This window comes from Microcebus murinus, chromosome 7, assembly GCF_040939455.1.
Source record: "Microcebus murinus isolate Inina chromosome 7, M.murinus_Inina_mat1.0, whole genome shotgun sequence".
NCBI classification, from domain to species: Eukaryota; Metazoa; Chordata; class Mammalia; order Primates; family Cheirogaleidae; genus Microcebus; species Microcebus murinus.
In genome coordinates, this window is record NC_134110.1 from 25,249,551 (window position 1) to 25,267,829 (window position 18,279).

The window sequence follows — 18,279 nt, forward strand, 5'->3', positions numbered from 1 at the left end:
ATGTATTTTCCTTTGAGTATCAAGGAAGTCACTGCCAGGGACACCATGGGGTGCCCCATTGCTTGGTCCTGGTCATGTGAGCCTGGACGAGGCCACCCTGTGCCCCTGCCCATCTGTACGTGTGCACATGGCGAGGCCCACACTCAGGCCTGTTCCACCATGCCTAGTTTAGGATGCAGTGCCCAGGAAGCCAAGGGCCCTGGCTGTGAGGTTGCTGCAAGGGATACCTGGCCCCCTAGTGTCCCAGAATCTCCAACTTCTGCTGAACTAACCCTCTGTCCCCTTTCTAGCAGGACACCCTCCATTCCCAATGGCCACACTCCCCATGGGGCACCAGTTTTAGCTGAAGCCACCAAGGCCCACACTGGAAACAGGCCTATGGTCCCCTGCCTGGTACAGAATTTGGCAGACACTGGACATGAGGAACCACTATCAGGAGGAGGTAAGAGGTGGGAGAATATCCCCCTGGACCCCTAGTGCCGAGATACCCAAGGAGTAGCCACTCCTCCAGCTCAGAGTGAGGAAAGAAGTGGGGGCAGAAATGGAAGGTCAAGGCTTGGAGGAAGTCTATTTCCACCACAGGTAAGTTCAGGCCCCCAACGATACGCAGAAGGTACTGGGTGCTCCCTAGGAGCAGAGAGAAGCCACAAAAGGGAGAGGCTTAGCCAGCAGCCCCTCCAAGTGCCCAGCCCTGGCCCCACAAAGGGGCACTGCAAACAAAAGAAGGGAGTTGGCGGGTACCCACTGCCCTTGGAATCACCACCTTACCAGAGCAGAAGGCAACCCTCAGCTCGTCCTGCTTGGTCATGCCCAGCATAGGCAGCATGGTGCTCAGGATGGATGGCAAGAAAGGGACCACACCAAACACTGCAAGAGAGAAGGGCCATCACAGGGGCTGTTGCCAAGGCCAGCCCTGGGCCCAACCCTACAGTGGGATGGGAGGAACCCAGGAGCCAGCATAGTCCTCAAAGGCCCTCCAACTCGCTCAAGAACACAGGGTGGGGGCCAAGCCATCACCTACCATTGGAAACTGCGAGGCTGGCAAACGTCCGCACGACAGAACAGTGTGGCAGAGCCCCAGGCTGGAACCTGCTCAGCATCTCCTCCATCACCCTATTGACGAAGTGCTGCCCCACGGCCACAAGGACACTGCTCGCAGCCTGCTGCCAGCCACAAACCAGCTCCTAGACCCCAGGGAGACAGAGGTAGGACCTCTCCTGAAATCTCAAACAGGCAAAACCGAGATGTCCCACCCTTGGCTTCCCTGTGCTCAGTGTCCCCAGAACGTGAGGGTTGCAGAAGGCTGCAGGGCATGGCCTCCCTTCTGAGGGCTGTGCCAGAAGCCCTCACACTTGGGGGAAGCAATAGCGCTGGGGAGAGGGGCTAGGAGCCTTGAGGCGCCAGCACCCTGAGAGGACTAGGCCCAGCACAGAGCCATAGGCCTGGCCTAGGCCGCACAGGCACCAGCGCCCCTACATCTGCTGTAAGAGTTTGGGCGCTTTGCTCTCTGCTTTGGTTTCTGCCTCGGAAGATTGTGGGGTGACTGTCCCTGGCACAGCAGGGTAGTCCATAGGACCATGGGGCCTCTGTCAGTCCAAGGTGGCCAGACACTAATCAGCACTCTTAATGCTCTTGGGTAGAAAGGCCAATAAAAAGAAGCTTCCGGCCGGGCGCAGTGGCTCACGCCTGTAATCCTAGCACTCTGGGAGGCCGAGGTGGGCGGATTGCTCGAGCTCAGGAGTTCGAAACCAGCTCTCGCAAGAGCAAGACCCCGTCTCTACTACAAATAGAAAGAAATTAATTGGCCGACTAATATATATAGAAAAAATTAGCCGGGCATGGTGGCGCATGCCTGTAGTCCCAGCTACTTGGGAGGCTGAGGCAGAAGGATTGCTTAAGCCCAGGAGTTTGAGGTTGCTGTGAGGTAGGCTGACGCCATGGCACTCACTCTAGCCTGGGCAACAAAGCGAGACTCTGTCTCAAAAAAAAAAAAAAAAAAAAAAGAAGCTTCCTACCCAAGCTAGGACCGAGTATCCAAGGCCAGAAGACCTGCCCATGTACCTTTGTCCTGGTCATCTCGCTAGAGGCCAGGAGGATGATGATGTTAGCTGTGTCCTTGTCCAGCTCGCTGGTGTGGCTGCGCAGAACCATCTCCATGGTCCTCAGAACCATCGCCCGATATGGATATGCCAGCTGAAGAGAGAAGCTGGGAGGTGAGCCCAGCGCCCAGGCACCCTGTACACCTGTCATCGCCTCTACAGGGACAAACCCACACTAATCAGCCCTCTGTGCCTCAAACATAGGAGGAGGGGCACTCTTTATAGGCCAAGGTAGGAGGATCACTTGAGCCCAAGAGTTTGAGACCAGCCTGAGCAACATAGTGAGACCCTGTCTCTATGAAAAATAGAAAATTAGCCAGGTGTGGTGGTTCTAACTGTGCGGGAGGCTGAGGCAAGGAGACCAATCACTTCAGCCCAGGAGTTTGAGGCTGCAGTGAACTATGATGACATCACTGTACTCCAGCCTAGGCAACAGAATGAGACCCTGTCTTTAAATAAATAAATAAAAACAGATTTTTAAAAATAAAATAGGGCCGGGCGCGGTGGCTCACGCCTGTAATCCCAGCACTCTGGGAGGCCGAGGCGGGCGGATTGCTTGAGGTCAGGAGTTCGAAACCAGCCTGAGCAAGAGCGAGACCCTGTCTCTACTATAAAAATAGAAAGAAATTAATTGGCCAATTAATATATAGAGAAAAAATTAGCCGGGCATGGTGGCGCATGCCTGTAGTCCCAGCTACTCGGGAGGCTGAGGCAGGAGGATTGCTTGAGCCCAGGAGTTTGAAGTTGCTAATAAAAAAATAAATAAATAAATAAAAATAAAAATAAAATAGCTAAGACAGCTGAGGGGGCAGAAAGGAGAGACCATCCCCCAGGACGTGTCACAAGGCCACAGCACAGTCAGTGGATGTTTTCATGGAACTGGGCTAGTCCCCAGGAGATGGCAGTCAAAAGATGAGAGATAAATACTCTCATGTAGCAAAATATTAAACCAAACACAAAGAATAACGGTCTTTTGAGATTGCAAAAGTCTCTTCCCCTTCCAAGAACAGCCTAAACTGCACATTGAGAAAAAAGAAAATGTGCATAATAATTTCAGACAACAGAGAGCTAGTGCTGTCAGTGGTTACAGAGAACTGCTGAGCCACTGCCAGGAGAGGGCAGAAATGCCACGAAGTGAGACCAGCTCCGAGCCACTTCTGCCCCAGGCTTGGGTCAGTGACCGACCAGCAGTGGAGGACCCCTCAGGACTCTCTCTCCAAGTGACTGTTGGAAAAAACCTTCTCTCCCTCAGGCAGGGACCATGGTCTGTCCCTTGGGCACCAAGCCTGGCACAGAGCTGCTGTCTCCATTCAGTGCAGAATCAAAGGCGTGGCAAACAGCCTCCTTCACGACAGTGAATGATGCAGTGGCCACAGCCCAGTCCCCTCATGACAGGACCCTGAGATCACTGGGGGATGCAGCCACACCCCATGTGTGACAAGACAAGGCAGGCCATCTGTCCTAAGTACCCAGCCTTGAGAGAGCTGAGACATGCAGCTGGCACTGCACAGTGCCTGACCAGCTGCTTCTGGCGGGGCTGTCTTTCTCAAACCAGGTCAGCCCAGACTGAGGGTGGCCCTGACAACATCACCATCACCAAGGGGCAGAAATACCTTGTCATGCTGCCGCAAGTACTGCTCACAGGCACAGAGCATCTCCTGTGGCTGCACCTCCCCGAGGGAGCACAGAGCACTGCAGACTTGCTCCTGCACCATGGGGTCCTTGTCGGTAATGGCATCCAGCAGAGTCCAGGACAGCTCTGCAGTGACAAAACCCAGGTTAGCACTGCATTCTTAAGCCTGAGCACCCTACTCTATCACACCTCAACTGCCATCCCCTACAGCACACACCTGTCAGCCTCTGAGGATCACAGACTCAGAGTGGAAGGATACAGCATGTTCTGGCACCACCACCAGCCTGATGCCTCAGGGCCCAGTGGGCCTGTCCACCTTGCACAACAGCCATGCCTCCCATCCCCTCAGCCATACCTACTATCCCCATGGCCACGCTGCTGTCCTCAAGGCCACACTGATCTGCAGATGCCCTCTCTTGGTGTACCCCTCCCATCTGGTCTAGCCACACCCCACCTTGACATCCCTGCCTGCACAGGGGTCGGGTGCATTGAGCGGTTAGGCACAGGGGTATGGGGGCTCAGATTCTGGCCATCATTGAGAAGCTGCCTGCATCAGGGCTAAGAGATGCAGAAGGCACAGCCTATGTGCCATACAGGCACCCACGGCCATGACATTTTAGTTTGTGCTTCCTCGAGGATATCAACTCACCTGCCAGCCAGGATTCTACAGAGGGTTCCCTCAGGGTCCATGCCCAGGGCAACACCCCTCATGCCAAGGATAAGCTGGGATTCTCCATGACCCTATCTTCTACGTGTAATGCCTGGACAGGCAGGAACCAAGCAAAGGACCAGGGACACCAGTAGTGAGAAATAAGTGAAGAAATAAAGCTACTGCCCCATCCCATAGCACTCAGCCTCACAGGAGTAGGTGTGAATCAAGGAAATGATGAATAAATGTAACACTCTCTAGGCAAGGCCAGATGTCATCTGACCCGTGATTGCTGGCCCCTTCACTTGGTACAGGGCAGGCCAGGCACCCCAGGGACTTACACTGACTGGCTGCCCCTCCCACAGAAGACACTCTGTCCTAGGCTGGGATGTCTCACTCCCCAGTACCAACACCAGGGCTATGACACCTACAAGGACACCCAGGAGGCACCTAGGAGTGAAGGAGCAGACAAGCATCAGTGCGGGCCTCAGTCTCCCCTATGAGGTGGGATTCCTTCCTGAGTAGGAAGCTAGACTTTTAATAGCCCTCTATTTCCAAGGTTCAATAAACAATCAAGTTGATCCAAGTTAATGAGATCTGATTGTATCTAAGGACAAGTTTGACCCAGTAACCCAACTTGGCCTGTTCTAAAGCACATCTGCATCTGCTCTCCCAACTGGCCTTCACATAGGTGGAACCTGCCATCTGTGGATGGTGCTCATACTCCCTCATCCTACCTACATTCCTCTGCCCTGCCCTTGTAGGCCAGCACCCCAGGCTCCACCTGTACCCACAGACTCTTGTCCATCACCCCATTCCACACACCAATACCCCCCATGCCATCCAGGCCTCTCTGTGCCCCTCGAGATCAGGGCATGGCACCGAGACTGGCACTTACAAAGCCCCAAGTTGTGGCTCACCCTTTGGACAAAGCTCCAGAGGGCAGAGACACCTAGGGTAGGGCTTCCCCACCATTCTGGGTTGCTACTGCACTGGCCTGAATATTGATGTCCCTCCAAAAGTCACATGTTGGGACTTAGCCCCCAGGGTGGTGATATTAAGAGGTGGGGCCTTTGGGCTCTGCCCTCACAGATGGGATTAGTGCCTCATAAAAAAAGCTTAAGAGAGAGCCCTAGTCCCTTCTGCCCCACCTGATGTGTGAGGACAAAGCAAGAGATGCCATCTATGGAGCAGAGAGGGTCACCAGACACCAAATCTGCCAGCACCTTGATCCTAGACTTCTCAGCCTCTAAAACTATGAGAAATAAATTTCTATTATTTATGAATTACCCAGTCTAAGGTATTTAGTTACAGTAGCTTGAATTTTTTTTTTTTTATGAAAACCTAGAGAGAGCATGTTCACTCAACAGTCATTCCTTCAAACCATATTTACTGAATACCACATACTTGTCTGAGTCCCAGACTCAGAGCTAGTAGGTGTGAGGTCTACACCTAACAGACTACACCCACCTCGACCAGAGCCACTCCATGCGTCACTGGAGCTGTAAGAGTCTCGGCCTGACCCAGTCCCAGGCCAGAAGCTCGTGGGCCCCCCAACCCCAAGCACATATGCACTCACTCTTCACACAGGACTCGGTCATTTCTGTGGCCTTGGCTTTTTCTGCACCAATGTGAACATGGACAGCGTCTCTAACCTGAAATAACAAAAAACACAAGATTTAATTCATAAGCCTCCACAATACCTAAGTTTATGGGCAGTTACCATTTTTGTGGAAAACACACAATTTAAATGAGTTTATTCTGGGGAAACATCTTTTCTTTGAGCCATGCAGGGAGGGAAAAGCCACTGCTGTCCTCAACAATCTCTAGCTCCCCTCCCTGAGCACACCTGGCAACCCACACCTCATACTATCAGTCCAGGGCAAGTGTAGCCACTGCCTCCACGTAAAGCATCTTCTTTCTTCACCCTGTAAAGAGCAGAGGATGGATGCCACAGCTGTCAAATGTCACTTCTTGGAGCACCATATGCAACAGATGGTCACAAAGAATTGAGTCCATTAAATATGCAAGTTCTTTTGTCTCCACACTATGTGGTCACAGGCTCAACTCCTATGTCACACTCCCCAAGCAGGATCAGAGAGGCCCCACACCTGCCCTCAGTGGGGCAGCTGGCTTCTTCCCAGCGCTCACGTCCTCGGGATCTCTGGGGACTCCACTAGCCCCTTCACTCCCCCAATTACCTCCCACCCATCACTCCTTCCTGACAAACTCCAGGGAAAAATAAAAGAGGGATGCCATGATCCCCTCAAGCAGGCAAGACATCTCATAAGGAGGGGGCAAAGTGAGAAATCTGTAAGCGTGAGAGGTGGTGGGATTGAACATGAGCAAAGAGCACTCACCCATCCCACGAAAAGCTCAAAGAATGACAGAAAATATGCATGTTTTTTAGAAAACAAAAAACATAAAAGTACAAGAAAACAAGAAAGATAAAATTAACAGACCAGAAATTTCTAGGAATCCTGGGAAGACAGAAAGCCGATGGAGAGCTCTGAAGTAAAGACGGTGTGGTCAGCATAGCATTTCCCCTTTCTTCCTGGAAAGCACCTAAAAGGTAGAAAAACAAGAAATAAAAACACATTCCATTTGTGGCACAGTAAGGAGAAGGCCAAACACCCCAAGCCATGGAAGGGTTCAGAGCCAAAAGGGCAGTGGCTGTCAGGTGGGGCAGGGGATGCACTGGTGACAAATGTCAGAAAGAGCCCATACAATATACCTCCAAGGCAAGGGCACACCTGATGTAGAATATCAAAACCCTGAGTTCCCGGACCTGTGTTGAGTTTACAAGGCGGAGGAGCTGGGGCTGAACAACCTGTCTCTGGGAAACAGAAGCTCCACCCTGTGCAAGGCCACCACTGCCCAGCTCCACTGTCTGGGGAAAAACAGCGAGGAGGACAGTGAGCTCCAAATGGTAGGAAATGAGGCCCCAGCTCACTGCCTGGAAAGAATGTCCAGGCTTGGGCCTAGCAATACATCTACGTTGAAGAGACAGAACTGGAAGTGTCGAGGGACACCAAGGTGGCTGGAGTTTGCGGGCTCCAGTGCCAGAGAGAGAGCCCTGGAGAGCTAAAGAGGTCCTGAGCCACTCAGCTTTACTGACCAGCAGTAGGGCAACTGGATAATAGCCCCAAAGATGCCTAAGCCCTAATTCCCAGAACCAATGATATAGTCCCTTATATGGCAACAGAGATTTAGAGATGAGATTAGGAGTACAGACCTTGAGATGGGGAGATTATCCTGTATTATCTGGGTGAGACTAACCTAATCACACAAGTCCTTAAAAGCAGAGAAGTCTTCCCAGCTGGGACAGAGAGAAGAGATGGAAGGAGGAGGATGAGAAATCTGAAGCATGAGAAGGATCCAATTCACTATCTAGCTCTGACGATGGAGGAAGGAACCTCTGAGACAAGGAATGTGGGTGGCCAGACGCTGGTAACAGCCTTAGCTCGTAGCTGGCAAGAACACAGGCACTTTGGTCCTACAGATGCAAAGAGCCTAATGCTGCCAACAACCTGAAAGACCAGAAAACAGATCCTGCCGAGAGCCACCAGCAAGAACTGCAGCACTACTGACACCTGGATTTTTGCCAGAAGGACCCACGTCAGACTGCTGACTTTAAGAACTTCAAGATAACAAATTTGTGTTGTTTAAGCCATTAAGTTTGCAGTAATTTGTCACATCAGCATTAGTTATACGAAAACTGGAGTAACTATACCAGAGTAGATTTCAGAAACATTAACAATCCTAAACATTTATATACCTAATAACAGATCTTCAAAATACATAAAGCCAAAACTAATCAAATGCAAGGAAAAACAAATAATTCTAAATTAAATATTTCAACATCTCCCTCTCTATGACTGATAAAACAAGTGTTGATAGAAAATCAGTAAGAATATAAAAGACATGAACAACAGTGTCAGCAACTTGACCTAAGTATTCTTTACAGAATACTCCATTCCATAACATCAGAATATTTATTTTTCCAAAAGCACATAAAACATTTACCAAGACTAACCATATTTTGGGCGATAAAATAATTCTCAATAACTGTAAAAGAATTCAAGGCATACAAAATGTTTTCTGACAAAAACAGGATTAAATATATAAATAAGAGGTACCTGAGAAATCTCTAAGTATTTAGAAACTACTTAATATTCTTTGAAATAATGCATAAGTCAAAAAAGGAATCAAAAGTGAAATTACAGCCAGGTGCAGTGACTCACACTTATAATCCCAGCATGATGGGAAGCCAAGGTAAGAGGATTGAATGAGGCCAGGAGTTCAAGACCAGCTTGGGTAATATATCGAGACTCCATCTCTACAAAAAATAAAAAAAATTAGCCAGGCGTGGTGGTGTTTGCCTGTAGCTCCAAGAGGCTGAGGCAGGGGGAACACTTAAGCCCAGGAGTTCAAAGTTGCAGTGAGCTATGGTCACATCACTGCACTCCAGCAGCGTGGGCAACAGAATGAGATCTTGCCTTTAAAAAAAATAAAATAAATAGGCCATGCACAGTGGCTCATACCTGTAATCCTAGCACTCTGGGAGGCCGAGGTGAGAAGATGCTCAAGGTTAGGAGTTCAAAACCAGCCTGAACAAGAGCGAGATCCCATCTCTACTAAAAATAGAAAGAAGTTAATTGGACAACTAAAAATATATAGAAAAAATTTGCTGGGCATGGTGGCACATACCTGTAATCCCAGCTACTCAGGAGGCTGAGGCAGAAGGACTGCTTAAGCCCAGGAGTTTCTTTTCTTTCTTTCTTTTTTTTTTTTTTTTGACTTCCCATATTTATTAAATTAGAAGTTTGCAGGTACAGCTAAGCCCAGGAGTTTGAGGTTGCTGTGAGCTAGGCTGATGCCACGGCACTCTAGCCTGGGCAACAGAGTGAGACTCTGTTGCCAAAAATAAATAAAAAGAAAAAAGAAAAAGAAAAAAGAAATAGACAAATTCCTTAAAAGACGTGAGCTACCAAAGCTCATTCAAGAAGAAACAGATAATTTAAGTAGTCCTGTATCTCAAAAGAAATTGAACTTATAGATAAAAGCATTCCAACAAAGCCTACATGGCTTCCCTAGAGAATGCTACCTAACATTAAAGGAAGAAATAATACCAACTCTACACAAATTCTTCCAGAAAAATCGAAAAGAAGGGAATACTTCTCAACTGATTCTATGAGCATTACTCTCGTAACAAAACCAAAGACATTACAAGAAAACCACAGACCAATATCCCTCATGGACCCAGATCTGAAAATTCTTATCAAGATCGGGCACAGTGCCTCACGCCTGTAATCCTAGCACTCTGGAAGGCCACGGCGCGAGGATCATTTGAGCTCAGGAGTTCAAGACCAGCCTGAGCAAGAGCCAGACCCCGTCTCTACTAAATACAGAAAGAAATTAGCTGGAAAACTAAACATATATGTAGAAAAAATTAGCCAGGCATGGTGGTGCATGCCTGTAGTCCCAGCTACTCAGGAGGCTGAGGAAAGATTGCTTGAGTCTAGGAGTTTGAGGTTGCTGTGAGCTAGGCTGATGCCACGGCACTGTAACCCGGGCAACAGAGTGAGACTCTGTCTCAAAAAAAAAAAAGAAAAAAAAAAAAAGAACATTCTTAACAATATTTTATCAAATATTCATCAACATATAAAAAGGATAATACATCATAACCAAATAAAGTTTATTCCACGAACACAAGGTTGGCTTTATATCTTAAAATTCAGCCAATGTAATTCACAACATTAATAAACTAAAAATGGCCAGGCACAGTGGCTCATGCTTGTAATCACAGCACTTTGGGAGGACAAGGCAGGAGGATCACTTGAGGCCAGGAGTTCGAGACCAGCCTGGGCAACATAGCAAGATCCTGTCTCTACAAAAAATAACAACAATGACAAAAAAATTAACCATCCCAGCTTCGTGGGAGGCAGGATGATCCCTGAGCCCAGGAGTTCAAGGCTGCAGTGAGCTGTGATTGCAACTGTGAATAGCCACAGCACTCCAGCCTGGGTACAGAGTGAAACTGTGTCTCAAAACAAAACAAAACAAAAAACTAATAAACACAGAAGAAAATCTTCATGACTGATACCAAAAGCAGAATCTACAAAAGAAAAATTTGATAAACTGAACTTTGTCAAAATGAAAATCTCTGCTCTTTGAATAGATCACTATAGATTAATACGACTAAGACTCACCTCTTAGCGATGGGCACCCCCACCCCAAGCCCTGCCCAGCACCTCAAGCCTTCATCCACACTCACAGTAGCTAAACTTTGTCAGGCACAGGCACACCACGCCTGACCAGCCTGCTGAGAATCACACCTAAGCCTTCCACAGGGGCCGTCATGAGCTGCTGTTTCTCAGACCACCTCGCAGCCTGTGGGTTCAGCCCCAAAACCTTTGCTTCAGCTTGTCCCACACCAGTCCCTGCCATGATTTCTCCACCACTGGATTCCTGCACCCCTCCAGGGTCCATTCCAGTCGCACAGAACACACCAACGCTCCAAGAAACTGAATATTCCTGCAGCCCTCTGCTCATGTGGTGAACATGGGATCGGCACAAAATATTAACAGCTGTATGTTCCAGTCTGTCTTCTCCATACAGTGAGCAGGGAGAAAGGTTTTGGTTTGTGTCCATAGTATGCACAGAATTAAACTGTTCATTGAAGGAATAGAATCGAAATCCTCCTGTAAGTCTCAATATTACAAAACTGTCAATTTCCCTTAATCTATAAATACATAAATCATGATATTGGAGGCCAGGCACGGTGGCTCACGCCTGTAATCCTAGCACTCTGGGAGGCGGAGGCAGGTGGATTGCTCGAGGTCAGGAGTTCGAAACCAGCCTGAGCAAGAGCAAGACCCCGTCTCTACTATAAATAGAAAGAAATTAATTGGCCAACTAATATATATAGAAAAAATTAGCCGGGCATGGTGGCACATGCCTGGAGTCCCAGTACTCGGGAAGCTGAGGCAGCAGGATTGCTAGAGCCCAGGAGTTTGAGGTTGCTGTGAGCTAGGCTGATGCCACAGCACTCACTCTAGCCTGGACAACAAAGCAAGACTGTCTCAAAAAAAAATGATATTGGAGGATGTTTGATGAATTGGTTCAAAGTTCATAGGAAATGATGAACAAGCAAGAATAGCCAATTAAATTTTGAAAAATATATGAAAAGAAGGGGGATTTGGGTCTATATTATGTTAAATTGTATCAAAAGGCTATCTTACCTAAAACTATGCTATTGTTATAATAGGCATATGAATCAACAGAACCACATAGAAACTCCAGAAAAAAATATTCATAAGGAAAAAAATATATTCCATGAGAAAGATTAGATTTTAAATCATAAAGACAGATTGGTCAATAAAGAGTGTTGAAACAACTAATTGAGCATTTAGGGGGAAAAAATTGGTCTTCCCAACATCTTACCTTACCCTAAAATAACTTCCAGTGGATATAAGTTAAATGGAAAAATGAAACTGCAAAAGTCTTACTAGAAAATACAGGTAAATATTTTATAGTCTTGGAGTTGAAAAGGACTTCCTAAGTCAAACACAAAAAACCAGGCACCATAAAAATATCATTCAGTTTGACCATATAAAAAATTTAAATTTCTGAATTTCAAAAAAATAATATATACATATGTATATATTTTCTTGCATTAGAATCCTTCAACATATGCATACTGCTTAGCACACCACTGCCACCTCCACTTCTGCACACAATGCCACTTCCCAGCCAAAATATATATATTTAAAAACCATAATCTACACCCATAACCCCACACACCCACTCTCAATCACCAGTGGAGCATAAACTAAACGAACGACAAGGCAGCACAGGCAACAAAAGTCAAACAGACAATGGGGTTTCATCAAACCAAAGGAAATAATCAACAGGCCTGCAGCATGGGAGAGAAGATTTACAAGGGACACAACTGATAAGGGTTAAAGTCCACATACATAAGGAACTCAACTCAACAGGAAGAAAACAAATAACTCAAATAAGAAATGGCCAAAGGGGCCGGGTGCGGTGGCTCATGCCTGTAATCCTAGCACTCTGGGAGGCTGAGGCGGGCAGATTGCTCATGGTCAGGAGTCTAAAACCAGCCTGAGCAAGAGCAAGACCTCGTCTCTACTATAAATAAAAAAGAAATTAATTGGCCAACTAATCTACATAGAGAAAATTAGCCGGGCATGGTGGTGCATGCCTGTAGTCCCAGCTACTCGGGAGGCGGAGGCAGGAGGATCACTTGAGCCCAGGAGTTTGAGGTTGCTGTGAGCTACGCTGATGCCATGGCACTCAGTCTAGCCTGGGCAACAAAGTGAGACTCTGTCTCAAAAAAAAAAAATAAAATAAAATAAAGAAAAGAAATGGCCAAAGGACTTGAACAGACATTTCTCAAAGAAAACATACAAATGGCCAACAGTTATATGAAGAAATGCTAAATATCACTAATCATCAGAGAAATGCAAATCAATAAAACCACAGTGAGATATCACCTCATGCCTGTGAGAATGGCTATTGTCAAAACACAAAGCATAAAAAGTGTTGAGGATGTGAAGAAAAGGAACATTTGTGCACTGTTGGTGGGAATATAAATTTGCATGGAAAATAGCATGAAGGTTCCTCAAAAAATAAAAATAGAAGTACCACATGACCCAGCAACCCTGGGTATATTTCCAAAGGGAAGAAATCTGTGTCAAAGAGTTGTCTGCACTCCCATGCTCATTGTAGCACTCTTCACAATAGCCAAGACGTGGAACCTAAGTGTCCATCAATGGATAGATGGATAAAGAAAATGTGGTATACATACACACACACACACACACACAATGGACTACTATTCAGCCTTTAGAAAGAAGGAAATCCTGTCATTTGTGACAACCTGGATGAACCTAGAGGACATTATGTTAAGTAAAATAAGCCAGGCACAGAAAGACAAATTCTGCACGATCTAACTTACATGTAGAACTTTAAAAAAGCTGAATTTACAGAAGCAGAGTGTAGAATGGTGGTTACCAGGGACTGGGCAGGGCAAAGAAGATTAGGGTGATGTTAATTAAAGGGTACAATGTTTCAGTTAGACAGGAGGAACAAAGCCAAGAGATCTATTGTACAATGTGGTGACTATAGTCAATAACAATGTTTGTATACTTGAAAATTCCTGAATAACTTTTTTTTTTTTTTTTTTGAGATAGGGTCTCACTCTGTTGCCTAGGCTGGAGTGCAGTGGTACAATCACAGCTCACTGTGACCTCAAACTCCTGGGCTCAAGGGATCCTCCCATCTCAGCCTACTTGAGTAGCTGAAATGGCAGGCGCGTAACACCACAGCTGATTAATTTTTTTTTTTTTTTTTAGAGATGGGGTCTCGTTATGTTGTCCAGGCTGGTCTCCAACTCCTGTCTTCAAGTGATCCTCCTGCATCAGCCTCCCAACGTGCTGCGATTACAGGCATGAGCCGCTGACCTCGGCCAAGCAAGTAGATTTTAAGTGTTCTTACTACAAATAAGTATGTAAGACTATACATATTCAATTAGTTTGATTTAGCCATTCCACATAGTATACATATTTCAAAATATTATGCTGTACACACACACACATACATATATATATATATATAATTTTACTTTTCAATTTAAAAAAGTAAATAATTTTGGCTGGGCACAGTGGTTCATGCCTATAATCCTAACACTCTGGGAGGCCGAGGCAGGAGGATCGCTTAAGGTCAGGAGTTCAAGACCAGCCTGAGTAGGAGTGAGACCCCATTTCTACTAAAAATAGAAAAAATTAGCGGGGCATGGTGGTGAGCGCCTGTAGTCCCAGCTACTCGGGAGGCTGAAACAGGAGGATCACTTGAGCCCAGGAGTTTGAGGTTGCTGTGAGCTGGGCTAATGCCACAACACTCTAGCCCAGGCAACAGAGTGAGACTCTGTCTCCTAGGAAAATAAAAAAATTAATAATAAATAATTTTAGAAAATGAAAGGCAGGACAAATCATTCATACTATATAAGACATACTATATAAGATAAATTTGCCTAATATGAATACATTGGTCCCTCTCATCCTCTGTTTCACTCTCCATGGCTTCAGTTACTCTCAGTCAACTGCAGTCCAAAAATATTAAATGCAAAATTCTAGAAATGATGAATCCAAAAGTTTTAAATTGTACACTGTCTTTAGTATTGTCATGATTGTTCTTTTTTACTTGTTGTTACTCTCTCACTGTGCCTAATTTATAAATTAAACTTTATCATAGATATGTATATCTAGGAAAAACATAGTATACATGGGGTTTAGCACCATCTGTGGTCTCAGGCATCCACTACGGATCTTGAAAAGTATACCCCAAGGATAAAGGAGGACTACTGTATGCAAATGGGCTTCTGTACATCACTAAGATAAACAGGCAAAAGATCAAAGGATGATGTCTCAGAAGAGACAGCCAACAGATATGTAAGGACTATGCTGACCACTCTAGGATTAGTGGGTGGGTTCCTGCTGCCCTTCCAGGGCTGAAGGTAGTATAGTACCCAGTGCTGGAGCCAGACACCCAGCTTCTCCTTGTGCATGCTTACTGCGTAGCCATGAGCAGGTGTGGAAACTCCCTGTGCCCCGTTCCACCATCTATACATGGTCATGATCACTGATGACCAGCACCTCTAGTCATAGGCTATCAGACAAAAACAACACAAGTGAAACATTTGAGCAAGGCTGGGCATGCAGCCCAACTCAGGGACTGCCTCAGGTGTGGGTGTTGGCTGGCAGAGCCTGAATGGTCAAACACCCATTTTTCCATATCTGTCTACTGACACTCTCACACTAATGCACAGACATTTATGTACATGGATGTTAGAAAAAACACAAATGCCAATTTAGGCGTCTGGTTAAATTAACAACAAAAAACCTAATGGAAGGAGGTGGCAGATAGGGCTAATGAGGTTTTCTCTCTATACATACCATGTTTCCCTGAAAATAAGACAGGGTCTTATATTTATTTTTCCTCAAGAAGACACCCTAGGGCTTATTTTCAGGGGATGTGTTATTTTTTTTAAGTACAGTACAACAATCTACATTTATTCAAATATAGTTAAGTCGTCGTCTTCTGGAACATCATAACTCTCCAAACCCCGAATTCCATCCTGAATTTCTTGCAACTCTATTTCCTTTAGAATCATTGGCCCCAGAGAGCAACAGAGCTCTCATGGGGCAGATGAGAAGGGCTGCTCGTCTTCTTTACTGCTCTGTGATGAAATGCACGGGTTGTGCAGATAAGCTGCGTAGCCATGTCCATCACTAGGTCTTCTTTCTGGGGTAGGGCTTATATTGCACAAATGCTTAGAAATACTGCTAGGGCTTATTTTATGGGTAGGTCTTATTTTCAGGGAAACATGGTAGGTAGTACACATTTTTGTGTGAATGAAGACACTGCTTCCTCTTCATTCAACCATATTTAGTAAACACTTGCTGGCCACTGCTGTAGGTCCATAGAGTCCCTGGCTTGGAGACTCTCTCCAGCCACAAAATGATGCACACAAGTATTACAGCTGCCACACATAAAGGCATGACATAGGTGCTGGGCTACCTGCATGAGTCTGAAGGGAGTTAGATGGGAGCTGAGAATTGTGCTGGCCACACATGCAACACCCAGATGAGCCAGCCTGCAGGGTCGGGAATGTGCAGGGAGACTGGAAGATCATGGAATGCCTCACCCATGCACGGGGTCCAAGGGACTTTGCCTCCTAACACAGGAACCACAAAATCAACTTCCTGAGTCACCAACCTGACCCTGGTGACCAAGGGTCATGCAGCTCTGCAGCTCACTGCTCATGGTCCACTGAGAACATTATTTCCCAACATAAGCCACCCCAAGCTGTGTCACTGGGTGCACATGCAAACCCCCAAAACCAGGTGGCCCCTCCAACTCAGTCAAGAAAGCACGGTTCTGAGCACTAGCCAGGAGCTCGCCTAGTGCTCCCACCTGATCAAGCTGCGTGAGCTGGCACAGAGTAACTCAGCTCAGTGAAAGGGGGTTTCAAGGCAGAGTGCTGATCACAGACAGCAGCAACCTTGCTTCTAACAAGGGCCACTGTGGACCCTGGGAAAGAAAATAAGCAGAAACACCTGTTTTCTGACACCTGGGACAATCACAAACTGAAGCAAGCATATGATTCACAGGTTCCACCTCTAACCCACTGACATCCCTCAGCAGGCAGCAATCAGCTCTAGGGGAATGAGAAATACCAAGATGCAGGTCTGAACAAGCCACAGCAGCTGGACATCAGTTTCAAGCTAACAAAGACAGCTTAACCCTGGGTCATTCCACTCTGACACCACAGAGAGACTTGGAGACACCTGCTAACATGGGCCATGATAGCCTAACGCCTAAGAATAAGATCCAGATGACACAGCATCGCCAGGCCCACAGGGCGCCGGGATTGTACATGCAACCATGTCACCAACATATGCCATGGATAAAATATCCCACAAACAATGATTCCCAGGTGTCTCCAGCCCTGGCCTCCCCAGCATCTCCATTCAGTCATTGCCACTCGAATCCAACAGCTCTAAAACTCAACTCATCTTCACCCCTGACCTGCCACCAGCCCCAATCTCACCTGTATCACCCAATCTCACCTGGGCTATCTGGGTCAGCAATCAGCATCTCTCTCCCACACCCTACAGCCCACTCATTTACCACCATCCCCTCCACAGTGGTGCGTGCCTCCAGGACTGTCCCCTCAATGCCAGCCTCCACCCAGCCACCGGCTGCTGCCACCAACCGCCTCTCCAGCTTACCTCCCCAGGCCGAGCCACTGCTCCTGCTCCCCACACGGGTCCCTAGCCCCCTCACATACCCCTGTGCTTACCTCACTGCACTTGAATTTATGGGTCTGTCCCCTCCTCACCTGAGCCGGCAAAGGGAACCTCTGTAAGGGTAGAGGTAGAACGAGCCCCCTATGTCCCCACAGCAGCCTCCTATGACCCCGACACTGCACTTAACACCGCAGGAAAACTGGAACCCACATCAGCGGGCTGCCCCGGCTGAGCGCCACCTAGGTCTCACCTTGACTGGAGGCTGGACTCCCAGGCCCTTCCAGCTTTATGACATAGGCTGTGACCAGTAATCCCCGTGACTCCTTTAAATGTCAAAGAGGATACAGAAATACAGTGGCCCTGGCGCACACCGGCTTGGAATTCTCAGGGTTTAGGCTTAGCTTCCCAGAGAGGAAGCCTGGTGGTCGGGTGGGACCACCGCGCTCTCCGGGGGGTCAGGCACAGGCCAGGATCACCAGGCTCCCTGACTGTAGTGGACAGGCACGGCTCGGGACCACTGCGCTCCCCTGGCGGGGAGGAGACAGGCACCGGTTCGGGACCACCGCACCCCCTGGGGAGGAGGAGGCAGGCACCGGACTCAGACTACAGCGTTCCCCGGAGAGGAGGCAGTCACGGGGCCGGCGACCACGCCCTGGCGCTGAGGAGGAATGAGAGCCGCGAAGCTCTGGGTCTCCCTTCCGGATCGTGACGCAGCTCAGCTGGCTCCAGGGCGCTTCAGCTGGGAAGGGGGCGGACCGCGGCCCCCGCGACGCCCAGGACCCTCCCGGCGCTCGCCCGGCGACCTTGGGAGGCGCCTCCTGATTCTGCTTCCCGAGCGGCCGGGCCAAGGGGATGGCCCCTAGGCCCTCCCGCCCAGACTTTCCCGCAGGGCACCCCAAAAGCGCGTCCCCACCCGCCGTTTACCTGAGGTGCCGCAGCCGCTGCAGCCACAGCCGCCCGCGGCCCGGAGTGGGCGGAGCCGCATGAGCTGAGCCCGCCCCCGCTGCCCTCAGGCCTACCGCGACCTCGCGCGCGGCAGTCAGGCCACGCCCCTACGCGATC

The 18,279-nt window shown here is 47.9% G+C and overlaps 1 protein-coding gene across 5 annotated transcripts in view; it reads right to left on the bottom strand.

Moving 5' to 3' along the window:
- The window catches only part of MROH1 (maestro heat like repeat family member 1), a 67,222-nt gene extending 48,943 nt beyond the window's left edge, over positions 1–18,279 (bottom strand). Inside the window, exons 1-9 of one of the 5 annotated variants that reach the window (XM_076004926.1) lie at positions 18,142–18,279; positions 8,926–9,015; positions 8,626–8,720; positions 6,844–6,946; positions 5,961–6,036; positions 3,713–3,858; positions 2,062–2,193; positions 1,022–1,184; positions 769–867 (exon numbers count right to left, since the gene is read on the bottom strand). In XM_076004926.1, coding sequence (XP_075861041.1) covers positions 769–867; positions 1,022–1,184; positions 2,062–2,193; positions 3,713–3,858; positions 5,961–5,982 — 562 coding nt within the window. In that variant the 5' untranslated portion in view covers positions 5,983–6,036; positions 6,844–6,946; positions 8,626–8,720; positions 8,926–9,015; positions 18,142–18,279. The other 4 variants (XM_076004928.1, XM_076004925.1, XM_076004927.1 and 1 more) reach the window with 4 other exon arrangements.